The sequence below is a fragment of the Pelodiscus sinensis genome, chromosome 1, assembly GCF_052426305.1.
Source record: "Pelodiscus sinensis isolate ZL-2025 chromosome 1, ASM5242630v1, whole genome shotgun sequence".
NCBI lineage: Eukaryota > Metazoa > Chordata > Testudines > Trionychidae > Pelodiscus > Pelodiscus sinensis.
In genome coordinates, this window is record NC_143052.1 from 230,487,702 (window position 1) to 230,505,470 (window position 17,769).

The 17,769-nt window shown below is 38.6% G+C and overlaps 2 protein-coding genes across 4 annotated transcripts in view; one reads left to right on the forward strand and one right to left on the reverse strand.

The window, feature by feature from the left end:
• CYFIP1 (cytoplasmic FMR1 interacting protein 1) overlaps positions 1-17,769 on the forward strand; it is a 122,272-nt gene that overhangs the window by 72,340 nt on the left and 32,163 nt on the right. For all 3 annotated transcript variants that reach the window (XM_075916231.2, XM_075916234.2, XM_075916221.2), the window contains exon 23: positions 4,990-5,077. In XM_075916231.2, the coding sequence (XP_075772346.1) occupies positions 4,990-5,077 (88 nt within the window). The remainder of the gene's footprint in view (positions 1-4,989; positions 5,078-17,769) is intronic.
• On the reverse strand, positions 10,621-16,074 carry LOC102451154 (fibronectin type III domain-containing protein 9-like). Its single transcript, XM_006135825.5, has 2 exons — positions 15,701-16,074; positions 10,621-12,443 (listed from the first exon to the last, which is right to left on the reverse strand). The coding sequence occupies exon 2, from the start codon at positions 12,306-12,308 to the stop codon at positions 11,646-11,648; it is 663 nt and encodes a 220-aa protein (XP_006135887.2). The 5' UTR covers positions 12,309-12,443; positions 15,701-16,074; the 3' UTR covers positions 10,621-11,645.

A 17,769-nucleotide genomic window follows, 5' to 3' on the forward strand; every position in this document is an offset into this window, starting at 1 on the left:
AGTTCATTTACAACTGAATGGACTTTAACTGTTTTGTGAAAAGTAGATTAAGATCCTCCGGGAAATTATTGATTGTCCATGCTCTGCAAATCCATTTTATCTTTAACAATGTCATACAGGTGTTACTTCTGTCCTTTCTTTCACTTGTATAGGTTTTCAGTGGGCATGACAATTAGTGTCAGTTCAAAGAGAACAGGAGCCCCGGGGGGGGGGGGGAGTAATCTCAAGCACTGTCATATGTTTAGGATTACTTTGAATGATCCTGTCAAGTGTTTACAACATCCCTGACAAACTCCATTAATGAAAAATCTCTGTAAAGAACAAATAATCTCAAGAGGAAGTTTCTAAATAAATGCATTTCACTTATACAAGAGAATGGAAAAACTAATAAATCCAGGAAATCCAAATGAAAGGTGATTCTTTTTATAAGAACAGAGAATTATTGTATTAAAGGCCATATATCTAAGTGACCTTTTCTCTCCTCAGAAGCAGCTAAATGCAAGCAGTTACGGATTTTAACAAATGCACATAGCTTGGAAATACACTAAAATATATCTTAACAAACCACTGGAATTGTTAGCATGCTTATTTTTGTGCCATTTTATAAAATACAAAAACTAAGAATGTTCAAGTTTATACAAAAATAAAACTCCTAAGCATAAAAGAAATAACTGCAAGATGAGGTTGATTTTCTGAATTTTATAGTTTGAATGCACATTTGCTATTCTGCAAAAACGTTTTACATTCACAGTCTTTAAGTATTTGGGTGAAATATTACTTCTAATTATCAGCTGCTGAGGTCTCACCGTGGATTTCTTACAGGAATAAGGATTACTTTTAAGCAAATGTGTACAGATTCTGGCCCTAACGGTAAATTTCACAAACTACTCCGACAAATAGCCTCTTGTGGGCACTCCTTCCACTCTGGTTTTCCATTTGCTTATATATTTAAATATTACTTTGTTGCTCTTGATTTCCTCAGCTTATTACCTTTTCCTTTTTTTTTTAAACTTTGACCTATAAGTTTTGATTGTGTGCTGTTGATTGCTTAGTAGCTTCCTGTTCTTCACATAGACTTGCCACTTCTGAGGTTCAAAAAACCAAAAACTAAAACCCAACAACCAGGACATCTTGCATGATCCTGAGCCTACAAAACTATTTCCAGCATTATATTTAGGAAAAGGATATTACTGGGAGAAAATTCAGATTTGCAGACATCCATTTAATCACATTTTTTAGATATGTGTAGAATTTTATGCATGTTTTATATGTAGCGCCCCCTCTCCACCTGGTTACCTTCTTTTAAAGCCAATCTCCTTTCAGGTTCGGATGGATAGGTCTGGGTTCTTCTGGATCCCGCCACCTACTCAATTTTATTCTTTCTGATGGATATACTTGGCGGTGCCTCCACCCCCCTCACTCCTTCCTAGCAGGGTCACCAGGGCAGCTTGGGAGGAAAATTCTAGCCCAGGATAATCCCCACGTATTTGCCAGATAGTTGGAGACTCCCAGAAAATAACACAAACACATACACTATAATAAACACAATTATATTAAACAAGAGACAATTATAACAGAACAGGGTAAAACACTATTTTTAGGGTCACCGGTGCCCAGCAACTGTGAGGTTAGTGTCCCGTTGGTACGCGTACTTTGTTGGGGCCCTTGATGACTGTTGACCGCACAATCCTTCTCTGCAGTGGTTTAGCAGTGGAGCTGACTAGGTCCAGTACAGCCCAAAGGACTCACAAATGGGAGAAGGCAGTACATCCCTCCACAGTTTAATATGCTGCAGGTAATAAAATCCCCAAACAAATTCCCTGCCTGACTAACTAAAAATTGGTGCACTTACACACTCCATGAATGACCTCAGGTTGAGAGATGACTCAGTCTCTGCAAAGGGCTGCTCTCTTCTCACAGGGGTTCTCTTTAAGCAGGAACCAGGCTGCTTTGGTCCCAGAATTTCCCCTTACCGTGAAGGGGTGCAGGACTCAAGATGCAGACCACACAACTGCACCAAAATTCAAAACTATAGCCTCCCAGCCCAGCCTCCAGACCCACACAGCAGGCAGCAGCCCTGAACTTGCTGCTAGAGCCCAGCTGACCATGCAGTGACTCTCTCACCCAGGGAGCTGGAGAGCCCACTCAGCCTGGCTGGGGAAGCCTCCCAGCAAACTCCACAACTGGGAATCAACAGTGGAGACATAAACCCAGCTGAGGGATCCTGCCTTCAGGTCCCTAGAGGCTAGCTCTCAGGGGGAACCCTGCATGCAGGCCTGGGGCTTACTAGCTCCCACACACTCAGTCCTCCCCTTTTCCTGGCTGGCTCCAGACTCCCCTCAACAATGGTCTCGCCTTCCCCCTGGGAGGGGCATCTCACTCCCCATGGGTTGCCGGGCAGACTCTGGCCCTGGTAGGGAGGGGGAGCCAAGGCAAACTCATAGTGCCTCTCCCTGAGCTGCCAGCAGACAAAGCCCCGGGAATCCAAGCAATCTCCTTGGGGGTTACATATACATATGCATTTTTAATGGTGTACAAAGTGAAACTTACTCCAGTGAACAATGGAATAAAAAGTATGATGGTACGTTCCATGCACTAATTATAGCAGAATTAGTACAGGTTGAACCTCTCTGATCTTGCAACATCCTCTAGCTGGCATAATATCAGTTAGCCAGATGTCTACTTATCATGGGAGTGGTCAAGTTTTCTGCCATCCCATAAAGTTTGTTTACAGCCACCAGCCCTGGCTCTCAGTTTTCTGTGCTGTTATTTAGTTCTAATTTACCCCTAAATGTCTTCAAACAACCCAGTAAACAGTGAAAGTGTTGGTAATGCTGCTAGACAATATTGACCTTCTATAGTTTGGCAAATTCTCTGGTTTGGCACTGGTCAGGTCCTGAAAATGCTGGAGTAGAGAGGTTCATCCTGTATTCTGATCTGTTCAAAACTCTTTAGTAGCAACACAAGCTGTGTCAGATGGTGAGGTTCTTTTTAAAATCCTTAAATAGGAATGGCAGTATTTTAAGAAGCAAGGTGGGTAACTTGATGATGGAGAAGAGTTATTTATTCATTAACACAGAATTGGTATGGTAAACCTACCAGATGTATCACTGCACTTTCTAACTGGACTGTGTATATTATAGAGGGATTTGGAGCAATCAAATATTTGAATTGCTCCACTGCAGCTCCACTCCGGCACCAATAGTGACTGCTCCAGTTCCACTCTGAATCCACTCCACTCAAATTAATTTTTAACTATAAATTTTTAATTTTTAACATACATAATTCATATACATTTTTATTTATAAATTGCACATTAGTTTTTCTTATGAAATTTTGCCGTAAAATATTTGAAATCATAGAATCATAGAATAATAGGACTGGAAGGGACCTCAAGAGGTCATCGAGTCCAGCCCCCCGCCCTCAAGGCAGGACCAAGCTCCGTCTACACCATCCCTGACAGATGTCTATCCAACCTGTTCTTAAATATCTCCAGAGAGGGAGATTCCACCACCTCCCTTGGCAATTTATTCCAAATATTTTCCAAGTTTTTAATTAATATCTCAAAAACGCTTTAATATAAACATATCAGTGAAATTTGGTATGTGCTGTAGCGTTAGTACGTGCTATCGCTGTTCTACAACATTAATTGTTGGGAAGTAATGAGGCTACATGTTACAAGGTTGAAAATAAAAATATACTTATCTAACTAATCTATGTGAGTATGTACTCGCCTAACCTTGGCACAAGGGAGCTGGGAGCAGTCTGCAGTGTTGCCAGATGTCTGATAATTATCTGATTCTTTAATAAAACATATCTCCAAAAACCTGTGTAATTTTGTATCTGTACATTAAATCTTGATTTCGGCCGAAGTGAGAATAACTGTGACATATTACATAAAGTGGTAAAGTAGATGTTAATATCAATTGTTATACAATCTGAAACTTTTTGGCACCGTTAGGACTTTCTTGCTAAAATATTATTCATTTTGAATTGAAAATGAAAAAAACCCAAAACCTGAAACAGTGGTGCAGTCAATATTTTCTGTGCTCCAGCTCCGCTCTAGCTCCGAAAACCTGCAGCTCCACTGCTCTGCTCTCCAGCTCCGGGCTCCGCTCCAAAGCCTTGATATTATAGGTACATTCTTCTTGTGCAATGACATTTTCTGCCATCAGAGTAACACTTTTATGTGCAGGGGATAGAGACCTTTCTTTGGGCTGGTCCAAGATTGTGAAATGATCTCCTGCAGGACCTATGAAGCACCAAAACGCTTTGCCATCTTCTTTCTGTTCTAAGTGGAAGGAACACTTTTCAGTATGGCCTTCACTGACAAAAACAGATAATACTTTCATCACACTGAAAAAGATTGTTTCACACGCAATTTTTTCCCTGCAGATATGGGAAGAGGAGTAGGAGGAAAGAACCACATGTGATAGATGTTAGTTATTTTGTTTATTGCACTCTAGAAAGGCATTCTGTGTTTCAACCTGTGGCGGTGGATTGTAGTAATACACATTACTGTGTAAACTGTAGGGAACAATTCTGCATTTTTTTCATTAGCAGAGTATTTGTAGTTCTGTTCCATCTCTATCCATTGAGGACTCAATTGCCTGGGAATGAAGAGGCATAAGGGAATCCCTTTCTACCTTTTGTGGAATATCATTAGCACCTACAGAGAGAAAGAGGGAGAGCAGTCAACATTGGGCTGCTAATTCTGCTCCCATGCTGTGGGAGAGAAGTTCCCATCAGTATGCTCATGAACAATTTGGAGCCGGCACAAAATGGGAAGTAAACTACATCAGCAGAAGCGTATGGAATTGCAATCTGACTTGTGCCCCGTTCCTGGGGCAGTGTAGTGGTATGCTGCCCCTTAGTTGATTTGGCCTGTTGGGTTAGAATGGAAATTTGATTTTGTGTGTGGACAGCATTGTATATTTAGTTACTGGCACACCTGATATATCTAACTGTGTCTATATTTTGCTTCTGTAGGTTTGTTCGTACTGTGTTACCATTTTCTCAGGAGTTTCAGAGAGATAAGCAGCCTAATGCACAGCCCCAATATCTCCATGGATCAAAGGTTAGATTTGATTACCCTGTATTTGTGTTTTGTATATATTTGATGATAGAACCCTTTTGAAAAATGTGACAGTAGAGAAATGATTGACTATTACATTTAGCATTATTTTGCTTAGATATTTAGTGTATCTGTTTCTTGAGGATATTTTAAGTCATAATTTGTTCTTGGATTTTGAGTGAAGGGTAAAGCGCTATTTGCCAGACAATATAAACTTTGTGTTTGATGTTTGACTTTATCTGATGTTAAAAGTTAGTCGTCATGTCAAACTTTAGATCGCTCAGTTCATCACAATGGCAGAGAAGAACTGAACAGAAATGAGCTGTAGAATTTTTGTCAGCCACAGAGAGGGAACATGAGCCATAGTGAGAGCAGCTGCTCCTTCCTTGCAATTTTATGGTGGTGGTGGTAGTTGTAAAATGAGACACAACAAAAAGGAAAACCCACCCTTTGACTGTAATCAGACTTCAAAATAATGGTAAGGACTCCATCTCAAAATATCAGCTATTCAACTGTTTAAAAAAACACACTGGCATTTCTATGGCATCTTCACTCCAAGGATCTGGAAGGTTGCTTTGCAAACACTAATGAACTCAACTTTTCAACAAACCTATTGGCTAGATTATAATTATCCTCCTTATTTTACAGCTCAGCAAACAGAGACAGGTAGAGAATGATTGTTTTATGCAAGGTTACAACAGTGAGTGTGTAGCACACCTGATTCCTCATCCTGTGCTGTAAACATGAGATAACATCTGATACCCAAAAGGCCTCATCGTGCAAGTGCACTTAACTTTTAAGAGTGTCGTTTTATTGACTTTAATAGAACTAATCACACACTGAACTTGTATACCGAGGCTGGGGATATAAAATCCCTTCTCATCCCTGCAAGGCTGGGAATTGATTACCTCTTCTTAGCAATAAATATTTTATTACTGGTCACAAAGTTATTTTACTACTTCAGAATCCAGCCTGAGTAATTTAACTCACCACAAGAGCAGTAAATTCCCATTTTCATGCTATCATTATAACTCCATAAAGTCATTTTGTATTTGTTTGATTTTTTTTTTTAGTGTGACACTCATTTTTGTTTTGCTTATGGAATATGTATATATAGGAATTCACACTTTATTAAAATATAGTAAGAAAGAACTAATTTAGTAAATTCAGCAGTATAAAAAATAACTTATCTGTATTCTTGCAGCAGCATCACTAGTTTTAAAAAAATTACAAAATAAACTGTACTTCCTAGGACCTAGTCTAAAAAGTTGATGGAAAGTAGTGGGTGGTAATTTTGTAACATCCCCCACCACCTTAGTCCAAACCCATTGCCTTGAAATAACAGCACTGTAACAAATCACTAGAAAGTATTTTAAATCGAGGAGGTAAATTATCACTCTAATTTTGTCACATTTTAAATAATAAAAAAGACAGGATTATCCTCATCAAGTGCAAGTTTTATGCAAAGAATATTTCTTGTTTCGTGGTACAATTAGATGGATATTAATCAGAAGAGGTTGCAAATCTTATGTATTGCATTTAGAATGATAACTGTTTCAGTGAACTACCTCAGTATGTTTCATTCTTGCATGTGGTCACTTTTCATTATCTAATTATACTTAGCACATCGTGTTTTCAAAGAACTGTGTTCACATGATTATAACAATGGTGGTATGATAAGTAATGCTTCCAGCACCTGTCAGTTTAAACAGATGAAGGAAACTGAGACAGATTGATTTAAGTGATTTGTCTAGACATATATAGCTTACTATAGACCAGAATTGCAGCTCAGAAGTGTTAAACTTGGAATTCCAAGGTAATGATTGCTATTGTAAAACATATGCTTCTAAAATATGAAGGAAAAAGGAGCATTAACCTTCCTTTATATGGACTTAAGGAGAATTTCACTCAAAACACATACTTGTATTTGAAGAGGAAACTATTAATCAACAGATAGAAGATACAAAATAATAGTCTCTTACATCTGTAACTTCACCTCTTTTTTGGGGTGTGGGTGGGTTAATGTTAGTTATATGTTATGCAAATAACCATGGGAACACAAAGCGTATTTTGATAACTGTTTGGTAGAAGATTTGATAGCTTAGGGGAGTGAAGATAGCACACTGAGCTTTTCACCTCTAAACCACTTAGTACTTAACAACAACAAGAAGCATTGCCTTATGCCTGTTCAGTTGTCTATATTAAATCAATAGTCACTTCAGTCCTAGTGGACTCATGTCAATACTAGTATGCACTAGTTGGTTCTAATTAGCAGCCATAGTAGTCACTGTAAATATATACCTTCTAATTTAATCAAAGGGCAAGATGCCAAAACTGAAGACCACCACAGTGAACCTGTTTGTAGAGAGATTATCTGATTTCAGATTCACAGAGGTTAGGAAGCCAAATCAATCAATATGGCTCAGTGCAGAAGATTATGAATGCCCTAATTCTATACAGGGTGATGCAAGGTGAACCTTTTAAAAGCTCCAATGTTCCATTTTCAAAACTAACGTAAGCACTTAGGCTAAACAATCTGTTCCACCTTAAGCTGTGATGCTGAGTTCCTTTCCCAAATCAGAAGCGCTCTGTGTAGCTCAAAAGCTTGTCTCTTTCACCGACAGAAGTTAATCCGGTACCTCACCTTATCTTTTGAAGCACTTAATTCCGGTTGAAAGCCACTGGGACTTAGACTCTTAAGTGTCTACATTTTTTGTCAATGCTGCAGGGTTAGGGCTGTAATAAGTAAAAGGCTGAAGTAATGCAAAGATTTTATTGGAGTTGGAAATTGTAAACAGATTTAGTTTGGGTTAGTCCTGCTTTAATCAGGGGGTTGGCCTAAAAGACCTTCTGAAGTCTCTCCCAACTGTTGTCTTCTATGATTCTATGAATACTTCTCCATCAAAGATCTCAATGTGGCATACTAACATTGTTTAATTGATAACGTCTTAATCTTTGGAAACGTTGATGAGTTTCTCTCGCAGGGTAGCTAGCTGCTCTTTGAGTCAGGGCCCAGTCTGCCCGTGACTGTCTTAAGGAGGCCACATCCTAGAGATCATTGACTGACTCAGGTGGTGAATTAGTAATCAAGCAGCTGGACCTAATAAAGGTTATCTGAGCTTGGTTAGAGAGAAACTCCAAAGGGAGACGGGAAGTTCCTGTAGAGAGAAGCTCCCAGGAGAGGCCTGAGCCAGATGGCTGAGCAAGGAGCCTAGAAGGTGAGCTCTCTGAGGGACCCACCAGAATGAGGAGTCTGTGACACATGCTTCTGGAAAGGGGAGTCTCCATTGATAGAGAGCTGCAGTCAGCAAGCTTCTAAGAGGGTCTGGTCTCAAAGATCCTGCCCTGGTAAGGATCAGTTTCTGTCTTGGGACACATCCAGACTACCCTCGGCTTCCAAAAGAAGATATGCAAATTTGGCGTGAATTTGCATATCTTCTTCTGATCCCTTTTTCGGAAGAAGTTTAAAAAAAAAAAAGCAGTCTAGACGCGGGTTTTGTGCAAAACCTCCTTCCCCCCCCTTTTTGGAAAGAACCCTACAAACCTCATTTTTTGACGAATAAGGGTTCTTTTGAAAAAGGGGGGGTTTGCGCAAAAAACTCCGTCTAGACTGCTGCTTTTTTTTTCTTTTTAAAGAAACCTCTTCCAAAAAAAGGGATTGGAAGAGGATATGCAAATTTGCACCGAATTTGCATATCTTCTTTAGGAAGCTGAGGGTAGTCTACACGTGTCCTTGAAGAAGAGTTGAAATAGTTGGTCCTCCCCAGACTTCTGAATCCAGAGAAGGATCTTAGTCTAGTAAAGGCAATAGGCCTCATACTGGGCCAGAGACTAGAACCAAGACAACCTTGGGAGAAGAGCTTGGGTAGAATCAAGCCCTGAACTCAGGGTGCAGGGCCAGATGGGCTAGAAATGACTTAGTCACCCAGATGAGATACTGCAGGGAAAGTTTTGTTTCTGTTGTGTTGGCTTTTCTGTTAATAAATTAGGGGAACTCCACAGGGGTGGTACTCTTTAGCATCTATATGTTTTGGCTTGTTGATCCGCTAGAGCAGCAATGGGCCTTGAAAGCTGCATGGATGGCCTTCCATCTCAATGGACTGCAAGATTATGGAATCAAAATAGTCTCCTGGGATAGGGTAGTTTGGTTCACTGTGCTTGAATACCTAGAATTTGTGGGTTGTGCCACTTGAACTGTAGTAGCACTTTGACTGGATTCAGAGGACGTACACAGCTCTCATGGTCAATGTTGTGTACAATCAACATAGCCCTTCACTTCACATGCCCTTGCTTTATGTGCATGTCACTTTAGTAATGCAAGTAGGAAGAAAAGACACAGATGGAAACCAGTAGAGTTTGGCGACCCTGCATGTGGACAACGGTGAACAAAATGTCTTGTGGGCCAACATAGAACCCTAATTGGCCACATGTGGCCCTCGGGCTGCAGGTTTTCCACCACTGCACTAGAGGATGGGAAAATCAAGTAAGGGCTCACCAGTAACCTTATGCCTTCCTGTAAGGAAGCATGTCAGGTCAGCCTGGAATGATGACGGTCCCCTTGTCATAAATTAGGAAAGTAAAGTACAGAGAAGTTATGCAGTTATGCTATAAGCCATTATCAGCGCTTTGAACAGAGCCAGGTCTCTTCTCTCACAGAGCTATGCCATAACCCCAGGATAATCTTTCCTCCTTGTACGCGTCTCTCTGCTCTAAACAAATTTAGCTAGAATAAGTATTTCACCATAATTGATTTTAGGCTCATAAAAGAGGTGTGCAGTAGTTTATTTCTCTGCATTTGTTTTGGAGGCAAAACTGTAGGGACAACTTTAGTTTCTGAGCAGCATTTATTTTGATTATTAGTGCCTTTTTAAGTAATTATCTCCATTTGGAATACCAATGATTTTCAAGATCAGATGCAATTTATTTAAGAGAGTATGTGTAAGACAAAAGGAAAACACAATCAATTGGAAAAAATATGTAGTTGATATTATTTAACATTTACAGATTGAGTATCAAGGTTAATTTAGTACAGAAATATAATTTTGAGCATATTCCTATGACAGGAGAGTCACCATCCCTTTGGCACACAATTATGTTGTGTATTTCCCAATGGCATGCGAGTAGAACAGATTTGTTTTCTGTTTGTGCTAGCTGTGATTTCCGTATGTGTGATTTGCATTAGCACTAAGAAAACTGACGTATCAGTCACAGAATAACTGAAACACTGTAGGAGTGGAGTAGCTGGAAAAGGCACACTGCCTGTTGCGAAGCGTTTAAATGGGTGCAGTATTCTCAGATTTTTGTAATAGACCACTTTGGGTTGCAGAAGCCAGTAGAATTGATAGTAATGGCTATGCTAACAGTTACCCTTCTCTGGCTGATGAGAGAGCTCAACCTGGCTAAATGAATGTTGAGTTTAAATATACATTCTTCAATATCAGTTAAAAATAAATGCAGACAATTACAGTATATTGTACAGTCACACATGTACCATATTGGACCATAACATTAAAATACATTGACTGAAAAGAAAGAAGTATGTGCTTAATAGATGTAAAACCATGACACGTGAGTGTGTGAAAACAGACTAGACATATTGTTCTGCCACGGTGCTCCAAGTTTCCACTTCAGTAGCAGTGTTGGCAGCTTGCCAAGATCTTCAGGACAAATATCGTTGCATATAATTTCAAAAATAAATGTACCTTACTCACTCATGCTTTAGCTGCTTTTACTCTTGGTACATTAACAGAAATTGGGGGCTAGATAAAATCCTTCCATTGTGTTTTGTCCTTCCCCATTAGTTTAGGGACAAAGTAATGGAGTCATGGTTTTGGGTCTCATGATCTCCTCTTTCCATGCTGTGCAATGAACACTTTGCTCCTATTGCTGCAGCATTAAGCTAGAGAATCTCTTAACCTCTTACGGTGTGGTTAGAGCACCTCTTGCTGATGTCACCATCCTGAGTGCATTTTTAAACTGGGTGAAATAGGAACCCTTCCTCCTTCCCTCCCAAATATTAACGAATTTAGCTAATGTCCTAGAACTAGAACTTGTTTTGAATGGAAATGTCAACAGCAATGAACTGTAGTTTGAGAAGCAACCTGATTCTGAATGATGTGGATAAAAAAAGATGACAGGCCATTATCGACGTAGTCATTTGTGTTCCAGCTGCCGGCAGCATGCGTTTACAGGTTCCCAGAAGCAATTTTCAGTTCAGCTTGATTTATTATTTAATAATAATTCTCTTTGACCTTTTCATTTGTGTATTTATTTTGAAGTAAACCTTATTTCCTCCCTCCAAAATGAAAGTTAAAAAATACCCTCTAATTTCTGTGCTATGTGCTTGATTTTTTTGTAATAAAATCAAAAGAATACTTAGTTGTAAACCCTAGTATTGAGAATCTTCCAGCTGTATGTGGGTTGATTATAGTGGCAATTGTGAGTAAGACTGTTGAGAATGCATCAGTAATAGTTAAACACCACCCATACAAACTGAAAAAGATATAGAACTCAGTGGGTGAAAATATTTTACATATAGTGCACAGTAAATCTGTGCAGTGGTCGTTACCCATTATAATGGCCCAGCTGTCATTAGCACCATTTCCTGGCTTTTGGAAGTTTGCATAGCCGGCTCTTTAGAAGTTAAGGGATTTTCTATTATTGTGGCCAGTTGGATATCATCTGCATTCTTACCCTCAGCACTTTGGACTAATCTGTCTTGCCTCTGAAACTCCTCTGTGGTGTGTGACTTGTTTATTGTCCAAGCTTCCCCCTTGTCCTGTTCAGAGGGGATGTTTTGTCCCTCTGCCCGTTCTCGTCTCTTGCGGCACCATATATGTAGGCAGCCATAAAGGAGGATCCCGGCAATGATGAGAAGCAGAATACTGCTAGTTAGCCAGATGCCCAAGGCCAGTTCTTTTTTTTTGTTGCTTGCGGATGCTGGATCTTCTTCCAATGTGTGAAAAATTCTGCACTGGTCACTGGAGGGGTTTGCAGATTGGCAGGTTACACACAAGATGTAGGTGGTTAGTGGAGTTAAGTTTTCGATGACGAATGAGGACCGACTAGCAGGCACTCGCTCTTCTTTCTGAAAATTTTTTCTTGAATAACCTGACAGCATGTTGTTCCAGTTGGGATGATACATAATACTGTAAAAGCTGTCAGCACAACTAGCCATCGTTGGCCAAATTACCATTGCTGTGCTTCCTGTAACATTTTGTATTGTTACTCCCATTGTGATACCACTGAATATTTTTTCACAGTTGTGTCTCCTCACAAAAGGGTGCCTATAGTTGCAGTTCCAGAAAAACAGGATGTCCCAGAAGCGTCACCACGGAGAAAAACAATGTAGATCTTAAACATGAGCGTTCTGTAATTTAGAAAAGTGGTTTATTAGGAAACAGTGTCTTTTTTATTTTTCTAGGGGCATTTGCAGATGAAGTAATCTAATCATCCTGAATCTAAAATTAAAGAGACGCTTTTCTAGTAGCAGAAATGTTTTTAAGTCACTGCATATTTCTGGCGTAAGGAATCTACAGTCAGACAGTATCACCAGTGGGGCCTTCAGTTACCCATCATTTAAAAACTTCTATTTATTAAGAGGGAAGCTTTCAAAAGAGGCACAATCAACATAAAGCTGTAAACTCCCATGGAATTCTAGTGGGATTTGGGTGCCTAATTCCCCTAGTGTCTTTTGAAAATCTCCTTCTAACTCTATTGCAGTGTAAAAACTGAACAATCAAAATTGTTAATGGAAACATGAGGTAATACAAGTTGAAACTCTCTTAATCGGGATACTCTGGTCCAGAAGGAACACGGATGTTCTAGGACCAAAGAATCCTCCTGGAGAGCTAGCACCTGGGAACCCTTCAGGTTAGCAGGGCAGCGTGAACCCAGTGTGTGCCAGTGGGGCTTCCCAGCAGGGCAGTGGGAGTCCCATGCACGATAGTGGGGCTGCCCAGTAGGTCAGCGGGAACTGGGTGCACAGAGGCAGCCGGGCTGACTGGTGTGGCAGCAAGAGCCCGGTACACATGGAGGCGGCGGGTCTTCCGGGTACTGCAGCGAGAACCTGGTAAACAGAGGCAGCAGGGCAACAGGGGCTGTCAGGGCAGTGGGCGCAAGCCAGAGAGGGAAGCTGTCTGGGAGGCTGGCAGTGGGGCCAGGACTAGGGGGATTTGGTGGCAGAGGGTCTAGAAATGACCTCTCCTCGTCCGGCAAAATCCCTCATCCTAGATCGGTCAGGTCCCGAGCGTACCGGACAATGGAGGTTCAACCTGTACACATGTCTGCTGACATGAAATCCTGGACCTTTTTTTGTTAACTGCATAAATTTTAAACATCTTTAACAGAAAAGTGTGCATGATATTTAACATAACTTATCACTTTGATAGGCTAAAATCACAAAAGTTTAAATATTGAGCAGTATTGAGAACTAGCCAAAACTCTCAAACGTCTCTTGAATCATAGATGATTGGTAGGAAGCCGTCAGGTTTCACTCTGAAGAACAACATAAATTTACATATCTGCAACGCACCATTCCAAAAATACATGCACGAGCATTTGTTTTATTCTGATTTTTAAATTTGTTTTTATTTTTTCCATTTGCTTATGTATTAACTATCTAGTATTCTCCTGTGTTCTAACCAGTCTTAACAAATCCCATTTTTGTGAATACGGGCAACTATAACTAATTAGCTTGGAGACGAGCAAAAATCTCCAAATGTTTTCGTCCTTTGTTCACCCATAGCTTTTGATTTTAACTAATCATCTAATTATTAAAAACCAGAACAGATCATGAATCTGTTGTTAGGCAGTCTATTATCTGGATCCCCTTTTTTCTGCTCCCTGTATTCTCTCACCTTCCGGCTGATATGGGCTCTCATTTGTAGCCATTCCTTAAGGAACGACTGCATCAACTGTATGCTAGTAACTTTGAAGCACAGTTCATTGTCTTGGTTCTGGAGTCCTATTCAATACTCTGATACTCTGTTCTAAATATAAAACAATCATGGCAAGCAAAATGAAGGCTACCTTTTTTGTCATGCTAGAGCAGCCAAACTGACAGCACAAAGAGGGAAGCTACTTACCTGGAGGAAAAACACAGGTTATATCCTGTGCTCTTGTTGGGGGCAGTGAATCTTTTTATAATACATTATTACCAAGATTAATCATTTTTAAGTGAAGAAGTTGCCATTAATGGAAATATCTCTCCTGAACTGTATGTACATTATCATCTGTCATACTTGTGCTTTACATACTTAAAAAAACCCCTCTGTATCTGTTAATAATTTAACAGAAATTTCTGGTTTTCATTACCAAAATAAAATATTGTATAGTATTAGAAGCAGCAAATACTTTTTAATAATGAGATGTGTTGAGCTAATTGTGATGTTACTTGTCAAAGGTAACCAGTTCATCCCATCTTAGCAGGGCCTCAGTTTTACTTTTCTGTAAAGAAGTTTAATTTGGGTTTTGTTGAGACATGTATTTTCTGAGAGTAAAATTTTCAAAAGCATTTTGGGACTCATTCCCATTGACTTAAGGACCCGAGTCACTGCTGTTGGTAGTTCACTAGCTCAAGTTGAGCTAGCATGAGTCTGCCTACCTGGGTTGGGAATCACAGTGTAGACTTATACTAAGCACTTACTTGCTTTTGAATTATTTATTCAAAGTACTAGCATAAATGACTGACAATTATGAAATAAATGATTAGTGATTTTGCTACAGTGTGAAAGTATTATTTAATGTGGATGTAATGTATTCTGTCTCCTGACTGAATAGCATTTTAGTACTGGAAAAATGTTGAGAATAGAAGCTTATAAAATTCTGACTTAGTAGGTGTTCTGAAGTTTATATGACTTATAAAATTGGAAAAATTACACATCTGAGGATCACATTAAAATAACTGTACCTTCTGCAGTGTTTTCAATGAATTAAAAAAAAATTTAATTGCTACTCAGCTGTGAGAACATAGGTCTCAAAATTCCCACTTGTAGTTTGTATATTCTGCGTATTTGGGAAGAATATAAGGCATATGCTCCTCTACAACGCATTTTAAAAATATAAATGCTAGCAAACCCATTTAAAAAAAATAAAAACAACAACTCTGATCTCAAGAATGTAGGCATCCTACATTTTAGCTGCCATAAAATATAGGCAATGAAACATCTGCATCAGTTTCAAAGAAATGAGTTTATCATTGAATAAACTTGTTGGACAAACAGATGCAGGCACCCGATAAACTAAAGTGATTTTTATAATGCTAAACTTGACTGTCTAAGTCTCTTAGGTATTTGTATATTGGTCAACAGTATATTGTTAGAACATTTTTTTTTCTTGAGAGTCCCATATCAAGTTTCAATTCAATAGATTGCTAGTTAATTACATTTTATATAAAAAGATTTTTTTTAAATACTTCTTGATGATATTAAGAATAGAATCCATCTCCTTACCCATAGAGCTATTTATGAGTAGAATTTTGGGTGTTTATTTTAATATGTGATCACAAGGTCTTGTCTCATTACCAAGCGTTAATTACATTTTAGTAGGAACATACATAACAAAACTGGTATCTTAATGTTAGAAAAACTAACTTGGTATTTTATTCATTATAAAATTGTTACTCACCTTAAATTCCTGATATAAATCCTTAGGATAAGGGTATCAGATTGTGAACTTCTAAAAATGCAAAACTAGATTTTTGGTGTCCTTTTGTGTAGGTGATTTCCTTCATGATCTGTAATTGCCAGTTCTCTCTCTGATTCTCTGGATTCAATTATTGTTGCTTGACTCTTGCAATTTTATTCTCCAGCGATGCTTGTGACACAGTTTCTTTCTCTTCTACTTAAATTCCGACATGAGCGCATCTTGTTTGAGCAGCCTGTTGCCTAGGTTTTCAAAGAACATGCAGGAAAAAAGACAGTTAATTCTCTCTCACTTGCTTCTTGGACAATATACTGCATGAGCACTCCAGTTACATGCTGCTGTATTGTATACCTAGGCTTGCTTCGGATATGCTGCGTGTGAATAAGGCTGGCACTTCTGTGACATCAGAATAGGAGGGGTTTTTGTTTGGGTATTTTTTAGAGGAGGGGGGAGCAATAGCTTACAGGAAAAAAAAAAGGAAAGCTTCTTTCAGTGATTGAGAACTTTGCTGTTTCAGGTTTCTGCTCTTAATCATCTTTTTGTATTCCTCTTGCAATACTTTTTATTTCTTTAATACATTTTTTATAATGAGCCTCTAATCTAACATTAACCACTAGATTGTTCCAAGTTGCTTTACCTGTTCGATATAAAATGTTCACACATTCATGGGGAAATAGGGTATTTTTATAGGCTGGCTATTTCTGTTTCTTTTGCCTTTTTTTTAAAAAAAAGACTATTTTAGTGCCTGCTTTCCCATAATTATGTTCTCTTTCTTGAAGTATGCAGGTGTACTCTTTCTACAAAATGCTTACAGTGAGGAGAATTATAAAATATTCTATAATGTGATAAAGTAAAATAGTCTCTACATTGTGTTTTATATATGTATTTGTATGAATATATAAAAAATTCTTGTTACATAAAATCTATGAAGTTGTGAACTCCAAAAACAAATGAATGCAACATTTAAAATCATTACTATGAAATATAAAGCTACTGCTTTTAGGAGTAATTTGTTAATAGTGTCCTGTAAACCTAGGCATTCGCCTGTAATTGGTTTTTAAAGTCTGCGGTTTAAAGTTTTCTGAAACATTTGGGAAAATTAACTCTGTACTTCCTCCGTATTAATAGGCAACAAACATGTAGACCAAGAGTGTTCCATTACAGACAACTGTATTATAAGTTAAATACCAGAAAAGGGGTGGGAAATATAGAAAAGATTATTAACCAAGGTTGATCTAATTAGAAATATTCCATCAGCTATTCTCTTACTTGAAAGTTTTTTGAGTTACCTTCTGACCTGTATTATTTTAGCATTCAGAAATAGGTTACCTATTCTTGCAAGGGTACAATACATCAAGAATGTAGCCCAGGAACCAAGCTGATGGGGAAAGCCAGCTACACTTGAAATAAGAGCATAAATCAGGAGTAACACAATTGTTAAAATTTCTAAGTGTTCTTTAGTCTTTAGGAGTACCACTTCCATTTGATTTCCCAATATCTGTTTTTCATGTGTTTGTGCAGTTTTGCATTTAATACTCAATTGTAGTTTTGGGCTTTCTGCCAGCCAGTGTTAATTTAGAATTCAGTATTTCAATCAGCTGTGATCCAATAACAGGATTTTTAGCTTCTTCCAGAGCAGTATTCTGTATGGATTCTGATAATCTGCCAAACATCTGTTGTAGTTTGAGTTCACAAAAAGAATGGCTAAATAGTTATAGGAAATATCCACTCCCACCTCCCAAATCATTATAAATATGCAATCTGTAACAGGTGTCAATAATTGTAATTTAAAATATTATAGGTGGACACATTTCACTATGTAACCTGTTTGTGTTGTTAGAGGCAGCTCCCTGAGCAGAAGAAATGTAATCACCTTAAAAACAAGGTGAAGTGAAACTTCTGAATCTCCAGACACAAAACTGTAATAGTTAGCTGACATACTGTTAACTTTTTGGATATTTTCTATGCATATTTTATAATATTAAATACAAAGTTGCTCAGTTAAAATCAGAGTCTGGAAATGGGAAAGTAAAGGTTCCAACACTAACATT

Coding starts and splice junctions, on each gene's coding strand:
- LOC102451154 (XM_006135825.5), bottom strand. CDS start 12,308: ATGGGAGTAACAATACAAAATGTTACAGGAAGCACAGCAATGGTAATT.